The sequence below is a fragment of the Ambystoma mexicanum genome, chromosome 13 (genome assembly GCF_040938575.1).
Source record: "Ambystoma mexicanum isolate Mex_15411 chromosome 13, UKY_AmexF1_1, whole genome shotgun sequence".
NCBI lineage: Eukaryota > Metazoa > Chordata > Amphibia > Caudata > Ambystomatidae > Ambystoma > Ambystoma mexicanum.
The window spans coordinates 112120282-112142096 of record NC_090938.1 but is presented as its reverse complement, the minus strand read 5'-3'; the positions used below and the strand labels follow the sequence as shown (position 1 = coordinate 112142096).

At 43.5% G+C, this 21815-nt stretch overlaps 1 protein-coding gene across 1 annotated transcript in view; it reads left to right on the top strand.

Moving 5' to 3' along the window:
- The window catches only part of LOC138520950 (AMP deaminase 1-like), a 137141-nt gene that overhangs the window by 55599 nt on the left and 59727 nt on the right, over positions 1–21815 (top strand). The window contains exon 7 of the mRNA XM_069633402.1: positions 12305–12499. Within this exon, the coding sequence (XP_069489503.1) occupies positions 12305–12499 (195 nt within the window). The remainder of the gene's footprint in view (positions 1–12304; positions 12500–21815) is intronic.

The following is a 21815-nucleotide window of genomic DNA, read 5'->3' as shown; positions in this document are numbered from 1 at the left end:
TTTTGTATGGTATGTCCACATTTTTTGTGTTCCTTTTGTAAAATGTTCTGCAGCAAAACACACACACACGGTTTGGTACTTCAGCCGATGACCTTTTAAATTTTACTATTTCTTTTCTGGATGTGTGTAATAGAAGGTTGCTATGTGCAGAATTGTTGCTAGTATGTTCTAAAACTGTTGCATTTTGTAAGTGGCTCTCACTTCCAAAATACTTTTTCTGAATACGGTCAATTTCTTCTTGTAAGTATTTGGGTGTACCATGCAGAAGAGTGGTATTTAAATTGCCTGATTCTAAAGCTGAACATTTTGCATAGTATATTTTATACACTAGATTTCTTACATTGGAATGATGTATTGATATTCTTTTGATATCATGGAAGGTGCTTTTGCAAATAGGCCCAGAAATGCAGGCTAATGAATGTTCTTTTAGTCCTGTGTATTCCCGCACTGGACAAATATCCATATTTTGCAGCACTTTCATTTTACTTTTGTCTTTACCTTTTACATATTGATTGAGGAACTGACGTAAAGATTTGAAAGCTTTGTTTGAAATGCCACAGATTGATGTGCACGGCCATTTGTATACTGGACCGTGTGGTTCTGCTGAATCGAGAGGTAATTCTGAGTTTTCAGGGGATACTTTTGTAAGCAGTGTTTCTTGTTCCATGATGGTAGTATTGATTTTCTCATACCCTCATCCACTGCTATGGAGGGCAATTGTGTTTGTTTGATTTTGTTTGTATGCTTCTCCATTAAAATATGGTTCTGTGGTTGTTGTGTGACTCCATTCACCACTACAAACATGTAAGAAATTATTTTTGTTCACATTCTGTTTATTGCCGAGTTTCTTTAGTAGTTTGGTACTTAGTTTTGTTAGTGCTTTCATCCTATTTAACACTCATATAGACAACTTCTTTTTGAGAAGGATTACACTGTCCACGAGAGCTTGTAGGATTAACTTTCTACGGTAGTTTTTAAGGGGTGAGGATGATTTCGGTCCTCTTCTTAGTTGATTCTGAAGGACTCTGTGACGAAACATTTTTGATAAAAATACCTTTTTTACTATGGGTTCTTGTTACACTATCAGGATTATTAGGAGCATTGTTAGCTGTACTGGTAGCCGTTTTTTTGACAACATTTTTGTGTTTTGTGACCCATTTTGATGGAGGAGATAAAGTTTCGGTAGTTGAGACTTCCTTTGTTTTGCTAACCAACTGCATTAGCTGGTTTGTTCCAAGATTCTCTACAAACTGTACAACAGGTGGATGCTTACATTGGGCACTTTTATTTTTATTTGCCCTACTTCTGCGTTCCTTTCTACGGAGTTGCTTTTTGGTAGGCATTCTTTGATGTCTGTTGAAAAAAAAAGGTATACTTTGGTCCGTTGTCCAATGTATGTGTGCTATGTGCATGTGTGCATGAGTCTGATGGGGAAGCTCTTTGTCATGGTGTGTCATTGTGCATTGAACTCTTGCAATGATTTGGTAAGGCTACTTTACTGTTTGTATAATACTACAATGTGCTTCAGATGAGAGCACAAAGTGGGCTACTTGTGACGAGAACCATTATTAATAAACAAAATGCCATAAACTTGCAACAGCAACTTCTTTTCTAAATCTAACCTTCTAAGGATTACGTATGTTATTTGAGTTCCAAACACACAGGGATTTGTCAGCCATTCTGCCTGTTATTCTTTGTTCAATAATGGATATTTGTAGGTAGAATGGTTTAGAAATCAATGTTTGCTTTGGTGCCCAAAATAACCAAATAACCCACACAGCCTCTTTGAGGAGTAGTTAAAATATAAAGATAGTACTGTGCTTACTTTTTTTTGCAAAATGACCAGGTTTCTTCGGATATGTCGTCTGCAGTGTAGATGCTGTTGATTCTCAGGAGAGTAGTCTTCACTGCGATTGAAAAAAACAAAATCAATTACTTTGTGTGTTTACAGCAGTGATGATACTGCACACATTAATTGTGCTTCTTTTGTCAGAGCATTTTACTTTCATATTTCAAACCAGTGCTTGTGTGCACTTCACTTCACTCTGTGCAGTCTTTGCAATATGGTACTTGAAAGTCCTTCAAAATAGCTAACAATTTTAAGGTTATGGAAATGCCTTGTTTTTTACAAGGTGCACTATGCATAGGAGAGAGGTTTGTAAGCGATAGGGCACAGTAGTAGATGGGGAACAATGTTCTACTTGCAAACTAAACACAATGCCGACACATTGGGAGACGCTCAGAGGGAGAAGTCACCACAGCAATCGGGAGCGCTTACTTTTCTCATACGATTACATTGCAAGTAGCATTACTGTAGGCCGTACACAGTACACAACTCCGACATTTCCACATACACAATTATGTTCCGCCCTAAATAGGCATGCTTGCAACGTATGTACAGGTTATGCGGAAGACAGTAAGCAGTTGTGCGGTTTGTCAATGACAAATCGGACATCCTGCACTTAAAACGGGGAGCGTTCGTATGTATTTCTATGCACATTTAGCGGCATTATTTTGTCTAAATTAAATCATAAGGATTGCACATGTTCTCTGATTAAAATATACATACATGTACTCTATACTCATGCATGTGCGCATGCATGGAGCTGTACGTAGAAATTTGCAGTACTTGCACAGTAGCTTGTGAAGTAGGTGCTTTGCAATGATATGCGACTTCCATTCAGAATCGTCGACAGTAATTTTGAAGTGCGCAATGTTGATGACGGAGTTAGAATTAGCGATGTTTAATGTGATTGGTGGATGGTTGTGTAACTGCTTAGTTGTGTCCAATAAGGGACTCGATTTGTTACCGCTGTGGAAGGACTAGGTAAGAGTTACATGCCGCACGTAGGCAACGCTTGTCCGCATGTAGGACATGTCACATACAGGTTTCTACAGCAAATCCTGCATGGAAAGGGGACTGTAGGCATCAGCCAATCAGATGTTCATATTACTCTTTCGTGTCGAAAGACGGTGCGCACACTGAAGATGGCAGAGGTGGAGAGGGTCAGGGTTTTGGTGCTTGGAGACATTTTTGTGCATGGCTTTCAACACTATGCCGAGAGTAGGCATGTGGCACACCATTTCGATGTAAGAGGAGTGGAGGTCGTGTGGAGCTCTGACACTGATGCCAATGTTGCGGCAATTCTGCAAGTTTGCAGAGACATGCGTACAATGACCACTCCTCATGTGGTAATTTTGCACTACGGTGCTTTCCATTTGGGATACGTGAGTTCACGTACTTTGTTGGCAGATTTGGCACAGTTGATTGAAGCACTCATGACCATCTTCCCAACAACGAAAGTCATTTTTTTCTGCTTTACTCCCTAGAGTAAAATGGGACAACAATTCTGTTTTCTGTCCAGATCAAAGTATTGGGAGGTGTATCACCAAACGCGGCATGCGTGCATTCATGCCACGAGCTGGTAGGTTTTTCTGCAGCCACGATAACATTGCGCCAAGCAATGCGGATTATTTTGAAGCAGATAGTGTTGCGCTATCTTCTTTGGGAAATGCGATGTCGGTATCTGGCCAAAAATAAAAAAGAAGCCCATCCTAGCAAAGAGTGCAAGCGCCTATACACTTAAGGCAAGCGCATTACCACCTCAGGCACCTATATGACCAGGATTGCAAACACAACACTGCTGGCGAGCTACAACACCACCCAATGGGATGAAGTGCTCAAGACCCTAGTGTCTGTGCCAGAACCTGCTAGGCCTCACCTGCATAAAATCTCTACAGAGGGGGAAGCAAGTGGCGCAGAACATCCTAAAAAATGGACTCGACTCAGCCGATACCTCAATAAGAGTCATCGCTCAAGGTACACTTCTAAAGAGACAGTCGTGGCTCTGTGGTTCTGGGTTTAAACCCGAGACTCAAGCCACACCAAACAACCTGCCTATTGAAGAGGCAGTCCTCTTTGGAAAGGCCTCAATGAACAACTCGAGACAGGCAAAAAGGAGCATGAAACCATAATGACTTTGGTACAAATTACAAACAAGCCATATGTCCAGAGAGGCGTCTAACACACAATGCACTTTTCGTGACCACAGTTTCAATCATTAAACCAAACGGGATCTGGGGCATCCAGCTCCTCCTTTTACAGTCCCCAGTCTGAATTTACCTCTTACCAATCCCATCAGCAGAGGGGGTTTTGCTGAGGAAAATGGCCAGGCATTGTTGCAGCCTCTAGAGGCACAGCAACACCGGTCAACAAATGACAGACCAGTCCACGTTCCCTCCCATGCATGCCCAGTCGCGGGTCGCATAAGGCTTTCCACCCAGCAATGGGAGGGAATAACGTATGATTGCTGGGTGCTCACGATAGTGGCAAAAGGACACTCCACAGAGTTCATCCGTAAACCTTGCCACCACCCTCCTTGTGCAAGAAAGATTTCAGCAGAACATTTTCTAATCCTACAAGAGGAAATCCAACACTACTAGAAAAAGGCGCAGTCAAGCTGGTACCACCGCTAGAGGAAGATCAAGGTATTTATTCAGTATATTTATTTGTTCCCAAGAAATATTTTTCAATGCGCCCGGTTCAGGACCTGCGCCCTGTAAACACGTATGCCAAGCCTCAAAAATTCCAGATGACTATGTTACAGGAGGTAATCCCTCTGCTAAAACAAGGATATTACATGGAAACATTGGACATTAAAGATGCATACTTTCATATTCCAATGTTGTCAGGGCACAAGAAATACCTGGGATTCAAAGTGGGGGACCAGCACTAACAATTCAAGCTGCTACCATTCGGCATAGCCTCAGCCCCCATGGTATTCACAAATGTCCTAGCAGTAGTGGCAGCACACTTGCGAAGGCAGTCCATTCCAGTTTACCCTTACTTAGATGACTGGCTAATAACAGGAGGCACACCTCAAAGGTGCCTACTAAACACTCAGCAAACAGTCGGCTTACTGTTCCAATTAGTATTCTCAATACATGAGAAATAGTCAAGTCTAGTGTCAATTTCTAGGGGCACTAATCAAAACAAACAACGGACTAGTCTTCCCCTCCATTGAGAGGGTCTAAAACATGTGGTTTCAAACATCTCAGTATGTAGCTGGTCGCCAAGTAAAAGTGCAAAAGGCAATGCGCCTTCTAGGAATGATGGCTTCCTGCATCTATCTAGTGCCACACGCCGAACTGTGTATACGTCCAATGCAAGAGTGGTTAGCTAAACAATGGTCACAGGCAAGCGGTATAGGCGACGATCTAGAGGTGGTGTCACAAACTCTAGTTCAATCGCTACAGTGGTGGTTCGAAGACAACCTGTCCAAGGGAAAGATTTTCAGCTCGCCAGCAATCTAAGCCACTCTTACAACAGACGCATCCCTGACAGGGTGGGGAGCTCACTTTCTCCATCACATTGCACATGGGGTGTGGACTCAGGCATTGACCAACAAGCATATAAACCTTCTGGAACTGCTTGCAGTCTTCAAAGCACTCCAAGCATTCAGGACTCAGTTCATACACAAGACAGACCTCATCCTAACAGACAGCACCACAGCCATGTTTCACATAAACAAACAGGTGGTTCGAGGGGGGTGGCACATTCTCCAGGGTTGTCCAAACTAACCCAGAGCATTTGGTTGTGGGAACTAAAAAACTTGTTTTTCCTGGTACAAGATGTCCCAGGGGAACTCAATTCACTGGCAGACGTACTAAGCAGAAGTGTGGTCCTACCCTCAGAACACGAGTGGCAACTAAACACAGACGTACTACACAACGTCTTTGCAGACTGGGGAGTCCCAGAAATAGACCTCTTTGCTACTCAGGAGAACGCACAATGCCTATTTTACGCATCCAATGTTTCCCCAGAAAGGTTCCAAAGGGAATGCACTACTAATCAATTGGTCAGGGAAATTTGCATATGCTCTTCCCCCAACACCTCTTCTCAACAAGCTACACCAGGAACAAGTAACACTTATCCTCATAGCTTCCATTTGGGCACGGCAAACATGGTTCTCGCACCTTCAGATGATGTCCCTGTGTCCTCCTATGTAACTACCATGTCCAACCAATATGTTGACACAAGATCAAGGGGCAACACTCCACCCGTGCCCTTAGACATTGAACTTGGCAGCCTGGCTCCTGAGATCATAGAATTTGGTCACTTAAATCTAGACCAAAGATGCATGGAAATCCTTAAAGAGGCACGTAAACCCAACACACGTCATTGCTATTTAAACAAATGGAAGCGTTGTGTGTCATGGTGTAAAACACGTTCAGTCAATCCAATTGAATGCACGCCATCAAATATAGTTCAATATCTTCTATATCTACTAGACTCAGGCTTAGTATTTAACTCACTTAAAGTACACCTAGCTGCTATCTCAGCATACACCAAAGTATGGTTTTGTGTTGGAAAATACCAGTAGTTAAATCTTTCATGGAAGGTGGTAAGAAATTATACCCTCCAATTTCTAATCCTACTCCCAGCTGGGATGTAATTATTATACTTACAAAGCTCATGGGTGCCCCTTCCAGCCTATACACAAAACTAGTCTTAAACACCTAACGTATAAAACGTCTTTTCTTATAGCTATTACATCTGTCAGAAGGGTCAGTGAATGGAAAGCACTATCAGTACAGGACACCTTTGTTGTTATCCACAAAGACAAGTTAGTACTACGCACTCACTCACAATTTTCACTGAAATGTATATCTAAAATTCATGTAAACCAATCCATAGAGCTTCCTGTGTTTTTCCATCACCCCACAAACACAGCAGAAAGAAGCATTCATGCACTAGATGTACGAAGGACTGTCACCTACTACCTACAAAAAACTAAAACTATCAGAAACCACAGGAAGAGAAGGTGATCCTTTCTCTAAATTAGCAGTTTCAAAATGGATTGTCAACTGCATCCAGCTTTGCTATTCTCCTGCTAAGAGAACATTGCCATTCAAGCATAGAGCACACTCAACAGGGACAACTCTAGCTTTCATAACAAATGTGCCCTTAGATGCCATTTGCAAAGCTGCCACTTGGAGTTCTGTGCACACTTTCACCCAACATTACTGTCTAGACACACATTCCAAGGGTGATACACAGGTGGGACAAGCAGTGTTAAAATATCTATGTGCAGCGATACCTTCAAACAACCCACCTCCTTCTCCAAGTACTGCTCAGTAATCCATGCAAAGCATGTGATTCCAAGCATATCCACAAGCCTCAGGAGGCATACCTTACTTAATGTAATCGTATTTCTGAAGCTTGTATATGGTTAGATTCACATGCGCCCACCCTTCATCCCCTCTTGGAGTTAAAGGTTCTTGGTAAAACATAGATTATTTTCCACCTCATAATCTCTACCTGCACTGCACGCTTACACTTTACACTCCCTCTTGTCGGAAATAAACGGAGGGACCTCGACGCGTGAGGGATCATGGGCACAGTCGATGTCACACTAAGGATAGAATTACAAACACGCCCAGTTAGAAAACTTTGTGTGTAATAAATACTCCACAGCACCAGTAGATGTTGACCTATGCAAAGTATGTGAATCCAAGCAGATACAAGCATCAGAAATACGAAATAAGTAATGTATGCCGTATATACAATTAATTAAGCATTGCTGGGCATTAGCAACCTGGCTTCCCCTATCGGTACCTCCACTGCTAAAATTCTGTGGAGGGAAAGGAAACATTTTGTCTAGAAAGGAGAAGCAGGATAGACCTTGGGTCCAAATAGAGAGAGAATGGGGGTCATTACGAGCGCAGGGGTAAGGGGTTAACAGTGCCGGTAAGGATGCCGGTGCGTTAACCCCTTACTGCCGCATTGCGAGGTCCGTTAGCGGGTCCCACTAAGGCCGGCTGGTAAAACCAGCTGTCCTTAGCGGGAGCCGCTAAGGGACGGCTAAGGGACCAGGGAGCTAATAACAGGCACGTTATTAACGGGCCAGTTATTAGGTCTCTCCCCATTCCCATTGATCCCTGTGGGGGCTCGAATGGGAATGGGGAAGGGTATTTTGAATGGGGACTTACCGGATCCTCCAAGGTTGGAATGACCCGATTAGTCCCCATTCGGGGAACCCGGACACGACTTTGGAGGCAACCATGGCGCTAATAGCACCATGGCTACCTCCAAACTCGTAATGACTCCAAATGTCCCAGTCATTATCCTCACAGCTAAACAGCAAAGCTGCATGAATCAGTAAATATGATTCTTGGTTACAAATATAGTAATGTTAGGGCGCGTTTTGTGAAAAATGAAATGCGCACCAAGCCCAGTATGCATTATGTACTTAATGATTGAAGCATGCAGCTCTTTCATCACAGACATTGTTGTCAAATATAGATGGAACAAGGTACCCCTACCAAACGTACGGGAGGGGACATTTTTCTCCTAATCATGCATGACAAGACAAAGGTACAGAAAGTCTCAACCAAACGAAACCTGTCAACTTTAAGGCGTGTTTGAAAACATTTGCCACTCCTTTCCTCTAGACACCAATCTGTCTAACTAACAACTAGAGGGCCACCACTTCCTCAATTCTCTATTTTCCCAATTAAGCGTGAAAAGGGCAAGTCAGGTGGTAGTGCTTCCTGCTGAAATGGATTGTATCTAGTAATTCACAGCAGATAGTAGAAGTAAACCGTAGATTACCCCATGATTTCCACACCCCAAAGTGCTGCGAAAAGGGCATTCATCTTAGATTAGGTGTCTGCAACCTGCAACTCTCCTGATGTTTTCAGCTAGGACCCTCATGACCCCTCACCATTGATTATGCTTCCAAGGGCCAATGGGAGATCTAGTCCAAAATGTTTGGCGAGCCACCAAAGGTTGCAGACCTTCAATGCATTCAAAGAATGACAACCAAAGACCTGGTTAAGTAACCTCCAGGCCAAATAACTTGAAAGAGTGACTATTTTAGCATTGTCTCGAATGTTAATCTACAGTGAGCTAGTAGTCACAGCACTTTCAATCATCTCCCCATGATTAAAGAAATACATTTTTATGAAGATGTTTCAAATCCTCTAATTAAACTGACTTTGGTTTCAGAAATATTTATGACAAGGTCTCATCCTATTCACTATAGGCAAAACCAATGGAAGACCTTTCTGCATTCTTAGAACATCTCTTCATCTGCAAGATGGCACTTTCGCTCTTGATTAATATATCTGCCAAATAGCTGGCGAAAAGGAAACATAGTGCGGCTGCCAACACACACATGCCAGCAGGATACTTTGTGAAATAATGATTGCTTCACTTGATGAACCAAATCCTAGATGGAGGCCACATTATTAAAATGGAAGCCTTATATCGGCAGCAAACTTCATTTCCCACAAGGTGTTCCGTAAAGTAAATTAGTATAATGTATGAAAAGTGTCTCATAGATCAATGATGGCCATGAATAGGAATCCTTTTTATAGAGTAACAGACTGCATAACAAGCAGGAGAAGCCGAAATATTGGCACACTGTTGTGCTTCCCACACTTGAAGTCCACTTGACCTTGTTTCAGCATACTGTATAGAAAGGTGCCTCTGTAGTTACTTATCAAACTATTGGTTTGGAGCATCCGAAGGGTAGATGGGAAGAAACACAAAAGTTTGCACTTGCCTTCCTACAACCTGGAACCCCTTCAGCAGAGCTCAAAGATAACAATACCTTCAATATTTACTTCATGTCAAGTTGGCATTAACTAAATGGCACACGTAGTTTGACTTCTTTCTTGGACAAATCTTTGTGTTTCATCGAAGCATGTTTGTCAAGATTTGTTTTATTTGTATTTATGGGCCAATTACTTTAATAAAGGTTTGCAATCTTATGTTTAATCACCTTATATTTTCTTTAGAATCAGTATAGTTAAAATGAATGTAATTTTATTGCAGGGATATGAGCAGAAACAATACCACACATATGAAAGGGATCTTCAGCCAATATGGCAGAAGTTGTTGTTTTTTCAAGTTGCGGTCCCATCAGATTCAAATGCCGTACTTCGTTATTACTCAGTCTTTTCAGGTTCTACAGGTCCATTCATAACCTTTATACAGCGGGAATGAGACGATCAAATAGTCCCACGGCTAGAAACATTCCTGCAATAGGTCCTACCCAATATTCAACCATGTTGTCGAGAGACGCTGCTTCCTTGGCAGAATAGATTTAATGTGAAAGCCACAGCTGGATTGGACATAGCCCAGTTAGATGTCCAGCTGCTTCCACCAGTATGGCAACTATCACACCAACGATGTGCACTCGATAGCGAGAGTCTATCTGGTGCACCAAGTACAGGGCAGAGTAGTAGACAAGGGAGCATGCCAGCTCCACGGCTAGGCCCTCCTCAATGCTGGTGTGTAGGTGGCTGGTACATCTGGCCCAGCCGTGCTGTGCAGCTTGGTGAGCACCAGCTTATGGAGCTGCATGCTGGCCACCCAGGTCAGATAGCCGCCTAATAGCCGGAAGCAGATCGTCTCTGATGCCCTGCTTGTGGAGGTCCGGCTGGTCTGGATATGCTGTATGGCTGTGATGGGATTGCACAGGGCATAGGTGGCAGGCCAGCAGTGCGTCACAATCTTGCACAGATCAGGGGTAGCATCACAGGCAATCCGGGCTCACCCACGCCAGAAGCAACCCACGATTCATGCATCTGTAAACAAAGATTGCATGTGAAGGTGACCTCCAAAGTCAGGAAGTGGTGCTGTGGGGGATGACATTGTCCAGGCAGCGCCTCAAGCCTTTGCCCAATATAACTACAATAAACATGATGGGCACAGTCAGAGAGACATCCTCGACTACCGGAGGGACGACCATGGTGTCAGGATGTTTTCGCTGTGGTCCGTTTGTCTCTTTCTTACAAAGTAAAAGTCTCCAGATCACTGCAAATTAAAGAGGATCCTCCAGGATCCATACAAAGATTGCGAAAATTGGGGAAATAAGCTGCTGAAGGGACAACTTACATGGACCCTATACCACCAATTTCCAAATGCTTTGACTGTTTCCGTTCCGTTAAACTATGAGAATAACAGTCGATAGTGTACTTCCCTCCAAAATCATTGTAATGCATTTTCATGTAATGTGCAAGACAGTGTCTCCATGTCCAATGTTATTCTGTCAGCCGTTTATTCTGTACAAATAAAGGCACAGAATTAACAAACATACCCAAAAGCGAGACATTCAACATCATTATGCATTTTAGTTTTTTAGTCACACCTTTGTTTGCTTTGATATCCTTAAGAGAGCTCCCATTGGGAGTTTTCACAAAATAATCAATGATTGTTCTTTTCCACACAGATAAGAATGTAAAAGCAGAGTTGTCAAATATGACCGAGTCAGGCTACTCGGGGAATAGAGTCTATTAGCAACCATAAAAGTTAAGAAATATATTTTGGTGCCTGATTGTGGTCATTATGGGATGGATACCCACACATGCAAGCTCTGAATCCACCTACCTAGCACCATTTATAGAAATGTCTAGTAATGTCCATCTTAATGTTACCCAGTATCACCAGGTGGTCACCCCCTGCCTATTTTGGCATGGTTGCTCCGTCTTCAGTAGAGCAGCTATTGTCTTATCATAATACCTTTGAGTCCACATTTTGTTGGACGTCATTGTTATAAATATTATATGATTTGATTTGAGGATTTGTAATGTGCTGCTCGGCAAACTCAAATGCCTCTTGCTTTGGCAAGGCAAGATACATGCTCCAATTTAGCTAAGGAACAAAAACCATGGTCAGTGAGTCTTGATCAACAAAAGGCTCCACATATAGGCACTTCCGTCAAGCTCTGCGCAAGACGAACTCACAAACATTGGTGTCCAAGTTTATTTAATAGATCTATGATTTCACAGTTTAACAGAGTAACAAGTTCCATGGTTAGTAAATATGATTTTAAAAGAAAATGTGAAACAGCAATCACCACAATTCATGTTTTAGGATTATTGATCAGCTAAAGGTTTTGCAGGAAGGGAGATGTGTCAGTCAAAAGTGGCCAAGGCCTAGGACAGAGTTGTTCACCTCCAGAAAAGTGCTTTTAGGGAGATAAGGCCACTTTATCTTCAGGTGCACGTAAGGGAAGTGATGGAACCACATAGATATTCAGCGAATGCTTTCCACATCAATGCTGCTTGACACACAAAATGCATTGGAGTTTTAAACACTAAGTATATAGCTACACACTATCTGTTCCTTACAATCTAGGAATTGACTGATTAAATGGCAGTAAGTGCTTTTACATTTCAAAATCAATATGCAAAGTGATTGTTCTAATAGTGATAATGTGCTCTTCGGTTTGCTTTTTCAATATAGATCTTAATTAAATGTATGAATGTCTTCTCTGTTTTCATTTTTTCCCAGGTAGATACTCACATCCATGCTGCCGCCTGCATGAACCAAAAGCACCTCTTGCGCTTTATTAAGAAGACATATCGGACAGATTCTGAAAGAGTTGTGTGCAGCTCCAAGGGGAAGACTGCAACACTCAAAGAAGTCTTTGCTCAATTGAATCTCCATCCTTATGACCTGACTGTGGACTCCCTGGATGTTCATGCAGTGAGTGAATTACTTGTATAGTGCCATAGGCAGACCAAGCAACTTATAGGCACTTCTCCTTGGTAGCAAAACCAACAACCATGCAGGGATTAAGGAAACTAGAATAGTTGGTTTCTATAATGAAAAGCCTATGAACTTAAAATGAGAGTTAATATTGCTTTAGTAATCCTATCGAGGGTTCAGTTACTGTACACAAATATTGCAACTGTAAATATGTAACTAAGTTATCTTGTTGCACAACTCTAATTAAGTGGGGTGGAGGGAAGAGAGCTTCATTCAGTAAAATAATATTAAGCAAAAACAATGGCTTTAAATTCTCCCAGTTGCCTCTTGTGTCTGTATTCAGGCAGTGTGTCAGAGGAAGTAGAGAACCAGTCTCTTAAATGTCAGAAGCTTCATAAAATGTTTTATTGTAAACGCTTGGTGTAACATCAATATAGCAAAACGAAACTCAGCTAAGCCAAAGCCATTCCTCAAATTGTCTACAACTGGAGTAAGGAATAGTACATTATTTTGTCCATAAGTGTTTAGTAAAATCAACATGCTACCCTCCAAAAAGATGCTAGCACTGCATTCAGGACAAATAAAGTATATAATTCGCAAATATTTGGACAAATCTACTTGCATCTGTTTTGCCAATTAAACTAAGTTCAGAAGAGTATATTATATCATCTCGAGTTTCCATTCCTCCGGATATTTTGGATGGAGCTAAGAATAGTTAAGTAATTCAGTTGTCTCCTGTCCCTCAAAGATTTAGCCATCTTCCCAAAGTAATCCAGAGTTACATTTCGGAATATGAAATTATCTTGTCCTCAAATATTTGAGGACATGTGCTTATTGTAAGGCTGCAGGAGTAGACACAGGACACAGAGGTGATATGCTTGTGGGCATAAACCTTTATTTCACAGAAAGTAAGGAAGAAACCTGTCTGTCCCTATAACTAAGAGGGGTTTCCTTGCTTCAAACAAAACTGGGGATAGTGTCAGAATGTCTGGCCAAATAAAAATATTCCACCGTCCTATGTCCCAAATCTATTTTCGTGCCCCACACTTCAAAAGAAAACTATATAGCTTGTTCCACCCTGACTCAGGAAAGGTGGTTCCTTCCTTTTGGACTTTTCTTGGCAGTTGGTGACTTTTGGGGAAATCTCCTTCTTCCCGTGGCCGTCACTAGGTCTGCCAATGTATTTTCACACAAATGGCGGGGGAGGTCTTCCTCCCCCAGACCTTATTAGGCAACTATTTCTAGTTCCACAAAGATTGGGGGAAATATCTCCCTTCCCCAAGCCTTTCCCAGGATCTCTTTTAATATTCCCAATGATGCCCATGTTTTTGCCAGAGGAAAGCTCTCTCTTCCCCTGGCCTGTTCTTGACTTTTGTCAATGGGTCTCTCTCTACCCTTGGTCTTCTCTTCCAGTTATGTGGGTCCCAGACCCCTTTTATCGGGTTTATAATGTCTCTCAATCAGGCACGGTTCACTAGCCTGCCAGGCACTGTGAAGTAATGGGGTTCTCAGGCTCACACACCAGACTGGAGTCAGAAGGTAAGTTTACTGGTGAGTTTATTCCCGGACTGTGATCACATGTGAGATAGATGGGCAGAGTACTGGAACAGCCAGCACAGCAACTCTGTCACTGTAAGAACACATAGAGCCCAGCCATTCACCAACACTCCAGACTCCATGTGACATCACACCATTCTGCACCCACACACAGATGCCCATTAGAACACACTGTTTTCGAACATACAACTCTTCAATACTTTCAACATTCGGGTCCCAGACCCCTTTCTCAGGTTTATAATGTCTCTCAATCAGGCCTGGTTCACTAACCTGCCAGGCACTGTTTGACACATAAAGTTCTCTGGCATTCCTCCAAGTACTGATACCAGGAAAATGATGACTCTTGTACACAGATTGATTGCCCTCAACAATTAGGTTTACCCCGAGGATCACTCTTTTGCCCTGACTTCATTCAACTCTACCCCTCAGGGTCTCAACAGGGTCTTTGCGCTTCTCCTTGTTTCGTAGAGCAATTCTCTATTCATAAACACAGTTCTCTTTATAGATTCTTTCAATGCCAGGCGCTTGCTTGTTACCCCTGCTCAGTGGGTTGCTTCTCTCTCCGTCTCTCAGCTTCTCTGGGCTTCTCTCGCCCCTGACACTCATGCAGAAGTTCTACCAGGGAGGTTCAGGCCTCGAGAAAAGACCTCCCTCTGTTTTTATCTTTGTTCGGTTTATGTGAGAGCGATTATGTTCGATTTGGTTCCACGAACGGGCCCTTCACACCTCTGTTCTTTTTCTTCATGTCAGTATCTACAGAACCATAGCTTTCCAAGTTTTCCTCATCACAATGTGGTTTGCCTCATACTCATAGACAGGTCTACTCTGCAGAAAGTAACTATGAGCAGAAAGAGGAGGCACAGAGGATGGGAGTGTTTTAGCCCTAACAGTGTGTGGGGATGTGGTTTTGGGGGGAGAGTGGTAATTGTTATACCACGTTCCCCCTGGATTGTCTTCCCTTTCTCCACAGAGGGGGTTTCCCCTCCCATGGGATCCTCCTGCAGAGTACTGTGAAAAACCTGAGGGCGTCCTCAGATTTGCTCCCAACCATGGGCGACTGGGGGGGGGGTGAACAAGCGAGGGAGGATCGCCTGGGTGCAGGGTCTTTGGGGATTGGATGTGGGATGTCTTGAGGTGAGACACGGTATTCCACACATTCCTTTGAGGAAGGAAATCCTGCCTAGGAGGCAGTGATGGGATATTGTTCCCCATTTCCCCTTGACCCTGAGAAAAACAGGAGATATTATCAACCCAGCCATACTAGAAAGGGGTGAAGAAGGATTGGGAATAAAGTCCCTTGGGACAATATAAGGTATCCCCCTTATCCTTGTGACCATCAGAATAACCCTCCCCCGACCTTTATGAGCTATTATCAGTCTTATTCCTTTGATCCCTGCAATACCCACTTTGGTACTGGGAAAAGAAGAGACAACTAGGAGTAATGCAGATTATCCAATGTAAAACCCATTTTGGTACTGGGATGAGGAAGAGAGGATTAGAAGACTCTAGCTATCCGAATCAGGTAGGTCCCTTTAACAAGGACAGGCAAGGTCAGGCAATGAGTAATTTGCACTACTTGCAGACCCTTAATAATCAGTGTATAAAAAGCATGAGCAGAAGCGACGCTGTAAGCAACAGCAGGAGACGTTTCAACAGGAGACTCGCAGATGGAGGCAGCAGTGGTGGTCTAGAAGGAGCCCAGGCATCGGCAAGTTACCCGGAGGACTCAGCTAACCCGGAGGAGCTGGGAATTATATAGTCCTCGGTCCCGGGAGGCTCGCAGTGCTGGGGAAAGCCAGAACCAGCATGGAAAATGTGTGGCAAGCAAGAAAGGCTCATCACTGTGAACGTCCCGCTTCCCCAGAGAGAGAGAGGGAAACTGCAGGACTCACAGATGCCGAAGGAGAAGGTGCAAGCATGTCAAGCTCATGGCTGTGAGCGTCCTCTTCCAGAGAAAGAGAGGAGGAAGCCGGGAGAGCCACAGGAGTGCACTGAAAGGTAACAGGAATGTCAGAGCAACGCTCCAAGTTAATGAACTGAAACTAAATATTGAGAAAGTATACAGCAAATACCAAAGTGAAGAAAATCCCTGTATGGAATGGAATAACTGCAATTGAGAATGTATTGAATACCGAACTAAGTAGAAGAATCACTGAATGTAATGTAATATCTGCAATTGAACATTTATTGAATACTGAAATAAGCAGAAGCAATACATTTAACTCGTTATGACAAGTCTTGAACAGCGAGCCACTACTTGAAAGCCTGAAAGAAAAGAGGAAAGGAGCCTGAAGGTGACTTTAAGCTTGAATGTTGTATCAGGGCTGGTGGGTCCATCCAGTGAGTCCATCCAGTGAAACTTTAATGAGCTTTGGCAAGAAGGGCTGGCGTGACCCATTAAACTAAAATTGTATCCCGCTATTTTCTGGCCAAAAGAACACTGCAAGAAACCTTTGAATTTGTAAGCCATTGAATATCAGCTGGGGAAAACCTGTGGTTGCGTGGCCTGTGATGGGTGGACCGTGTGGTCTGACAACTACACCTAAACCATTTGCTAATATCGTAGGGGTGTCACGGTATTGGTTTTATGGCGGTATGATAACCTTCTTGCCAAATGATGGTATATCATGGTTATTGCGGTATAGCAGGTGGAGTTAACTAATCTTAACAAATATTTTCTTAAAGGTCCTAAATTGTCAGCATTTTGAAACTTGTCTCTTCACATTTTTAGCTGATCCTCCAGGAATCTAAGGCGACTGCAGATTTGGTCTTTCATGGCGCTCACTCGTTGATCGCCTTGAATGAACGAGTGACTAGTGGAAGTGTTAAAATGCACATTTTGAGCAATGAGCTTGCTGCTCAGTCACAGGTCACCGCTTTGAAAATCGGCCTCGACCTGCATTATTTTGGAACCACATGGAATGGGCATCATGACCCCTCGCTGCGATCAGTCATAAAAGTTTGTTTTGATAACGCTTTATCCCATTAAAGGGAGAAAAGTCACTCATGTGAGGTCTGAAAGCCCATGTCATTGTATTTCTTTTGTCAAAATGTCATAACCAACACACACTCACCGAAAGGTTGCATATTGATCAAATCAATATAGCTTGTTTACCATCTGGCTGATGTTATAAAGGTCTGATGTTGGAGTCACTACTGACCATGTAATCCTAACAGGACAGCGTTCAGTGGGTGCTGTTGATTTCTTTCTTGATTCTTGCAATACATGTTCATTTACCTTCTTAAAGATATTAGCACAAAAACGTTTTGAAAATGACAAAGTTAAAATACATATCCGCACAAATATGGCCTAGATCACATCATCACCACAGCCCCATCATTACCATTTTCCCCAGGTCTGAGTGCATTAGGACCCTTGTCATGTGAGTTGAGACGGAGGAATGCTTTCATGGGTGGTGTCACACATCGAGTATAGACCTGAGAACTATCTCACCCCCATTGCTCTGGATACTTCAAATTGAATGTAGAATCTGTCCTGCCTGCTTGAGTCCAGAATTTGTCCTGCCTGCTTGAGTCCAGTGCCATATGCAGAAGGCAGGTGAAGGATCAGGCAAAGCAACAACTCTAGTGCCAATGTGTAAATCTACACGGAGGACAGTGGGGGAGGGGGAAGTTTATATACTAGCACAAAGCACTGATAGGCCTAGTGTTCATACAGTCTACAGAGCTAACGTTTTATTTGTGGACATGCATCAGAAGGGCATCCAGTTCATTCCCCCCTTTGAATTCTGGCATGTGAAGTTCCCCATCTTTCAAATTGGTGGGAAAACTACAAATCGGCTGATCTTTAACCCGACTCTACTGATCACAGAGAAAGAGCGGTCACAACATGAAAGCTGCATTTACTAATGTGGGCTCACTTTCCCTATGCTCTTGTCTGCCAAACGCCACATCCCACAGTGCAAGATCCAGAATGCGCAGCACTTGCTTACTGCAGCCTTTCCAAATCAGATTGAAAAGCTCACTTAATAGCTGCAGGCCCTAAAACGGTATACCGGTATAAACAATGTGACGGTTATTATAGTTCAATTAAGCTGTTCACGGTATCTATAATGGTATACCATTGTATCATTACACCTCTACTATCAAGAGCTAATTTACAGGTAAGACTGTTGGCTTCTGGTTGCATGATGTGTGATGGATGGACTATGCGGTCCGACAACTGCGCCTAGACCAGCAGTCATAAAGCAGCCGACAAGTGGCAAGAGGTGTGATGATAACCAAAGGAGGGGTCACGTAGACCCTATGTTTTTCTAAGAACTGTTGGAGCAACTATTGAAAGAGTGGCTCTTGGGGATGGGAACCCTGAGATCTTGACAAACTACAAACCAAAACAAAGAAAACAAAGCACAACTTCACTATAGCTGAAAAACAAGCCCTTACATCGCTCCAAAACAGCAAGAGAATAGTCATCAAACCATCTGATAAAGGGGGTGGACTGGTTATTATGACAGTTGCACAATACAAAGACATGGGGCCTCATTACGAGGTCGGCGGTAAAATGTTAATGTCAACGGTAAGGGTGCCGCTGCCGTTAGCCCCTTACCGCCCTATTACGAGGTGGTTTTAGGCGCTTGGTTTTACCCGACGCCCTTAGCGGGAGCCGCTAAGAGACCAGGGGGCTAATAACGGGCCTGCTATTTGCAGGCCCGTTATTAGCTCCTTCCCCATTCCCAGTGAGCCGTATGGGGGCTCGAATGGGGAATGGTTTTCAGAATGGGGACTTACCGGGTCCTCCAAGGTTGGAATGACCCGGTAAATCCCCATACCGGGAACCCGGACCCGGTATGTGGTATGGGGGTAGCCATGGTGCTAGTAGCACCATGGCTACCTTCTACCTCGTAATGAGGCCCATGGTATTGATGTTACCTAATGATCAAGAGAGTTACAGCATACTCCGTAAAGACCCCACTAAAGAACTGTGCCAAGAAATCATGGAAAAGGTTAACTATGCACTACAACGGGACTGGATCTCTAAAAAAGAAGCAGAGTTCCTGAGTAGACCACCCGGCAGAACTCTGTGTTTCTATGCACTGCCGAAGATGCACAAAGACACCGTCAATTCGCCAGGTCGCCCGATCGTGTCAGGGTGTGGGTCCATTCTTGAACCTCTATGCAAATTTGTTGACTTTTTTCTACAACCGATTAGTACCCAAACACCAACCTACTTACGGGACACAACTCACACAATTAACGTATTTGAGGATTTGGAATTCAATCCAACTGAGCAATTACTGGTGAGTATGGACATCAAGTCCCTATATACCAGTATTCCCCAGGAAGAAGCCATAGAATGTGTTTGGGAATGGTTAACTACAGACCCCACGCCGCGCAGGGCCTCCATCAATTTCATTTTGGAGCTGATGACCATAGTGTCACGCAAGAACTTTTTTACATTTAACAACTCAATATACCTGTAGACCAAGGTACAGCGACGGGCGCAGCCTTCGCTCCTAGTCTGGCAATTTCGTACATGGCCAAATATGAAAATGAGTATGTCTTCTTAGATCGTAACCAATGGAAGGCACAGATTAGCCAATGGTATCATTACATTGGCGATGTCATTTTCATCTTGACCGGTACCCTGGCACAATTGGAAGAATTCTGGACTTGGATAAACACCTGTAATGCTGATATACAATTCACTAAGGACAGTAGCAACTCCGAAATAAAGTTCCTGTATTTGACTATACGACACAAAGGTGGCAAATTAGAATGCGACCTCTGCCGTAAACCTATGGACAGAAACACACTACTGCACTATTCCAGTAACCACCTTGCACACACCAAAGACAAAGCCCTATGGGCAATTTCTTCTAATACGCAGAAATTGCATCTCCATTGAAGACTACACGAGACACTCCGAAGCATTATCCACCCGGCTAAGAACAAGAGGATATCCAAAGAGACAACTGGAACAGGCCAAAAAAAGAGCTTGGAACACAAACAGAGAGACTTTGCTCCAATCACAACAGGAAAACCCAGACACCACAGAAGATCGCCTGACGTGTGTAGTCACATTTGGCACCCACACAGCACAAATAAAGAAAATCAATAAATACTGGCACATAGCATGTCTGAACCTACCGGATGAACCACATCCAAGGTTTGCATATAAGAGATCAAAGAATATCAAAGAATATCTGGTACACTCACTTTATCAACCAGACACATCCAGCAGCAGGGCAGGTACTTTACGCCCCCTACAGGGCCACCACCCATGTGGCAACTTTGTCGCCTGCCAGTTCACGAAAAAAATTAAAACCTTCCAAATTGGCAGACGACAATGGACCCTCAGGGACCTGACCAATTACAAAAGCCAAAACGTCATTTATTGCATACAATGCCCATGTGGCCTACGATACATCGGTCAGACCACTCGGGTAGTCAACATTAGAATTTCGGAACACAGATCCAAAATCAGATGCAAAAACTTAATAGCACATCTAGTGGAAATGTTTTTTGCCACTGGCCACACCCCAAATGACATCCTCTGGTAGTTGGTTGAAATAATCAAGGGAGGTCCGGATAGCCAACATAGCCTTCTTAAAAAGGAATCCAGGTGGATACACCGCCTAGACACGTACCACCATGGTTTAAACAAGATTTTTCAGCCCGTGATGCAATAACGAGCCGGTGACGACCACCACCTACAGAGCACGCTATGATTTCTGACACAGCAACCAGTGACCAACACCAGTGCCGTGCAGCCATTACCAATGGAAAATGACTTTACAGCACTCACCCTATGGAAGGATCAGGCGTCTGTCCTCAATAATACAATTCAGCATCACCCTGCTGACGTTAATACTACAATCTGAGCACAAGGTTCACCTTACCTATACCTACGCGCGCGTATACTGTTATGCCTTGACATCACGTTGACATGGACATGCATCTACATGCAGGACTTTATATACACATGTTTAGTATTCCTGACAGGATTGACCGATGCCATCCAGGAGTCCCTGCCTTGAACTGTCACCTATTCATTAGTGGCTCGCCAGTGGCTCCTCGCCCCGCCCACATGAGCTCGCTCACGCCGCCTGCATACAGCAGCACTCTGCACGCGCAAACTCCATGACAACCATATAACAACAAATGGTTTGGTCGCGCATGCAAAAGCATAATCCCTGACGCGGACGCTGAGCCAGGCAGCTCACTTGTTACAGACGACCCCAGGAGCACGGTGAGTAACGTCCACTACACAGCATCCAGATGGATGCCTCCACTTTACAGGGCGCAACTGCAAACGTTGAATTTCACTCAATTCAACCACGTCCATTATTTGGTGTTTCTGGCTAAGCCGTTGTATAAAACACGAGTGTGTATACGGAATTGGACACATATACACTCGGGATAGTAGTTCTACAGGCACACCCTTAGCACCTCTCATTATGGGTATATTTCTGCCCTTGTCTTGACGAACTACTATGTACGTGGTGCCGCGGTAGTCAGAGTTTTCGCCAACCAAGGTATACAGCTATTGTTGTTTTAGGGACATTACGTCTTTAATGGCATCTGTTTTGACCTCTTTCAGGAGCCAACCCCACGGAGAATAAATCGGTATCTACCACTACTGGCCAGAGTGAATTACCCTCAGATACGGCACACAAATTAAACACAGTTACCAGGTACCCTGCAGTTATTACCTTCACGTGACTAGACTTTATTAACAGTTAAGCTCATTTAATTTTTTATCCTTACACACAGGATACCACACAAGGTTAAGCAG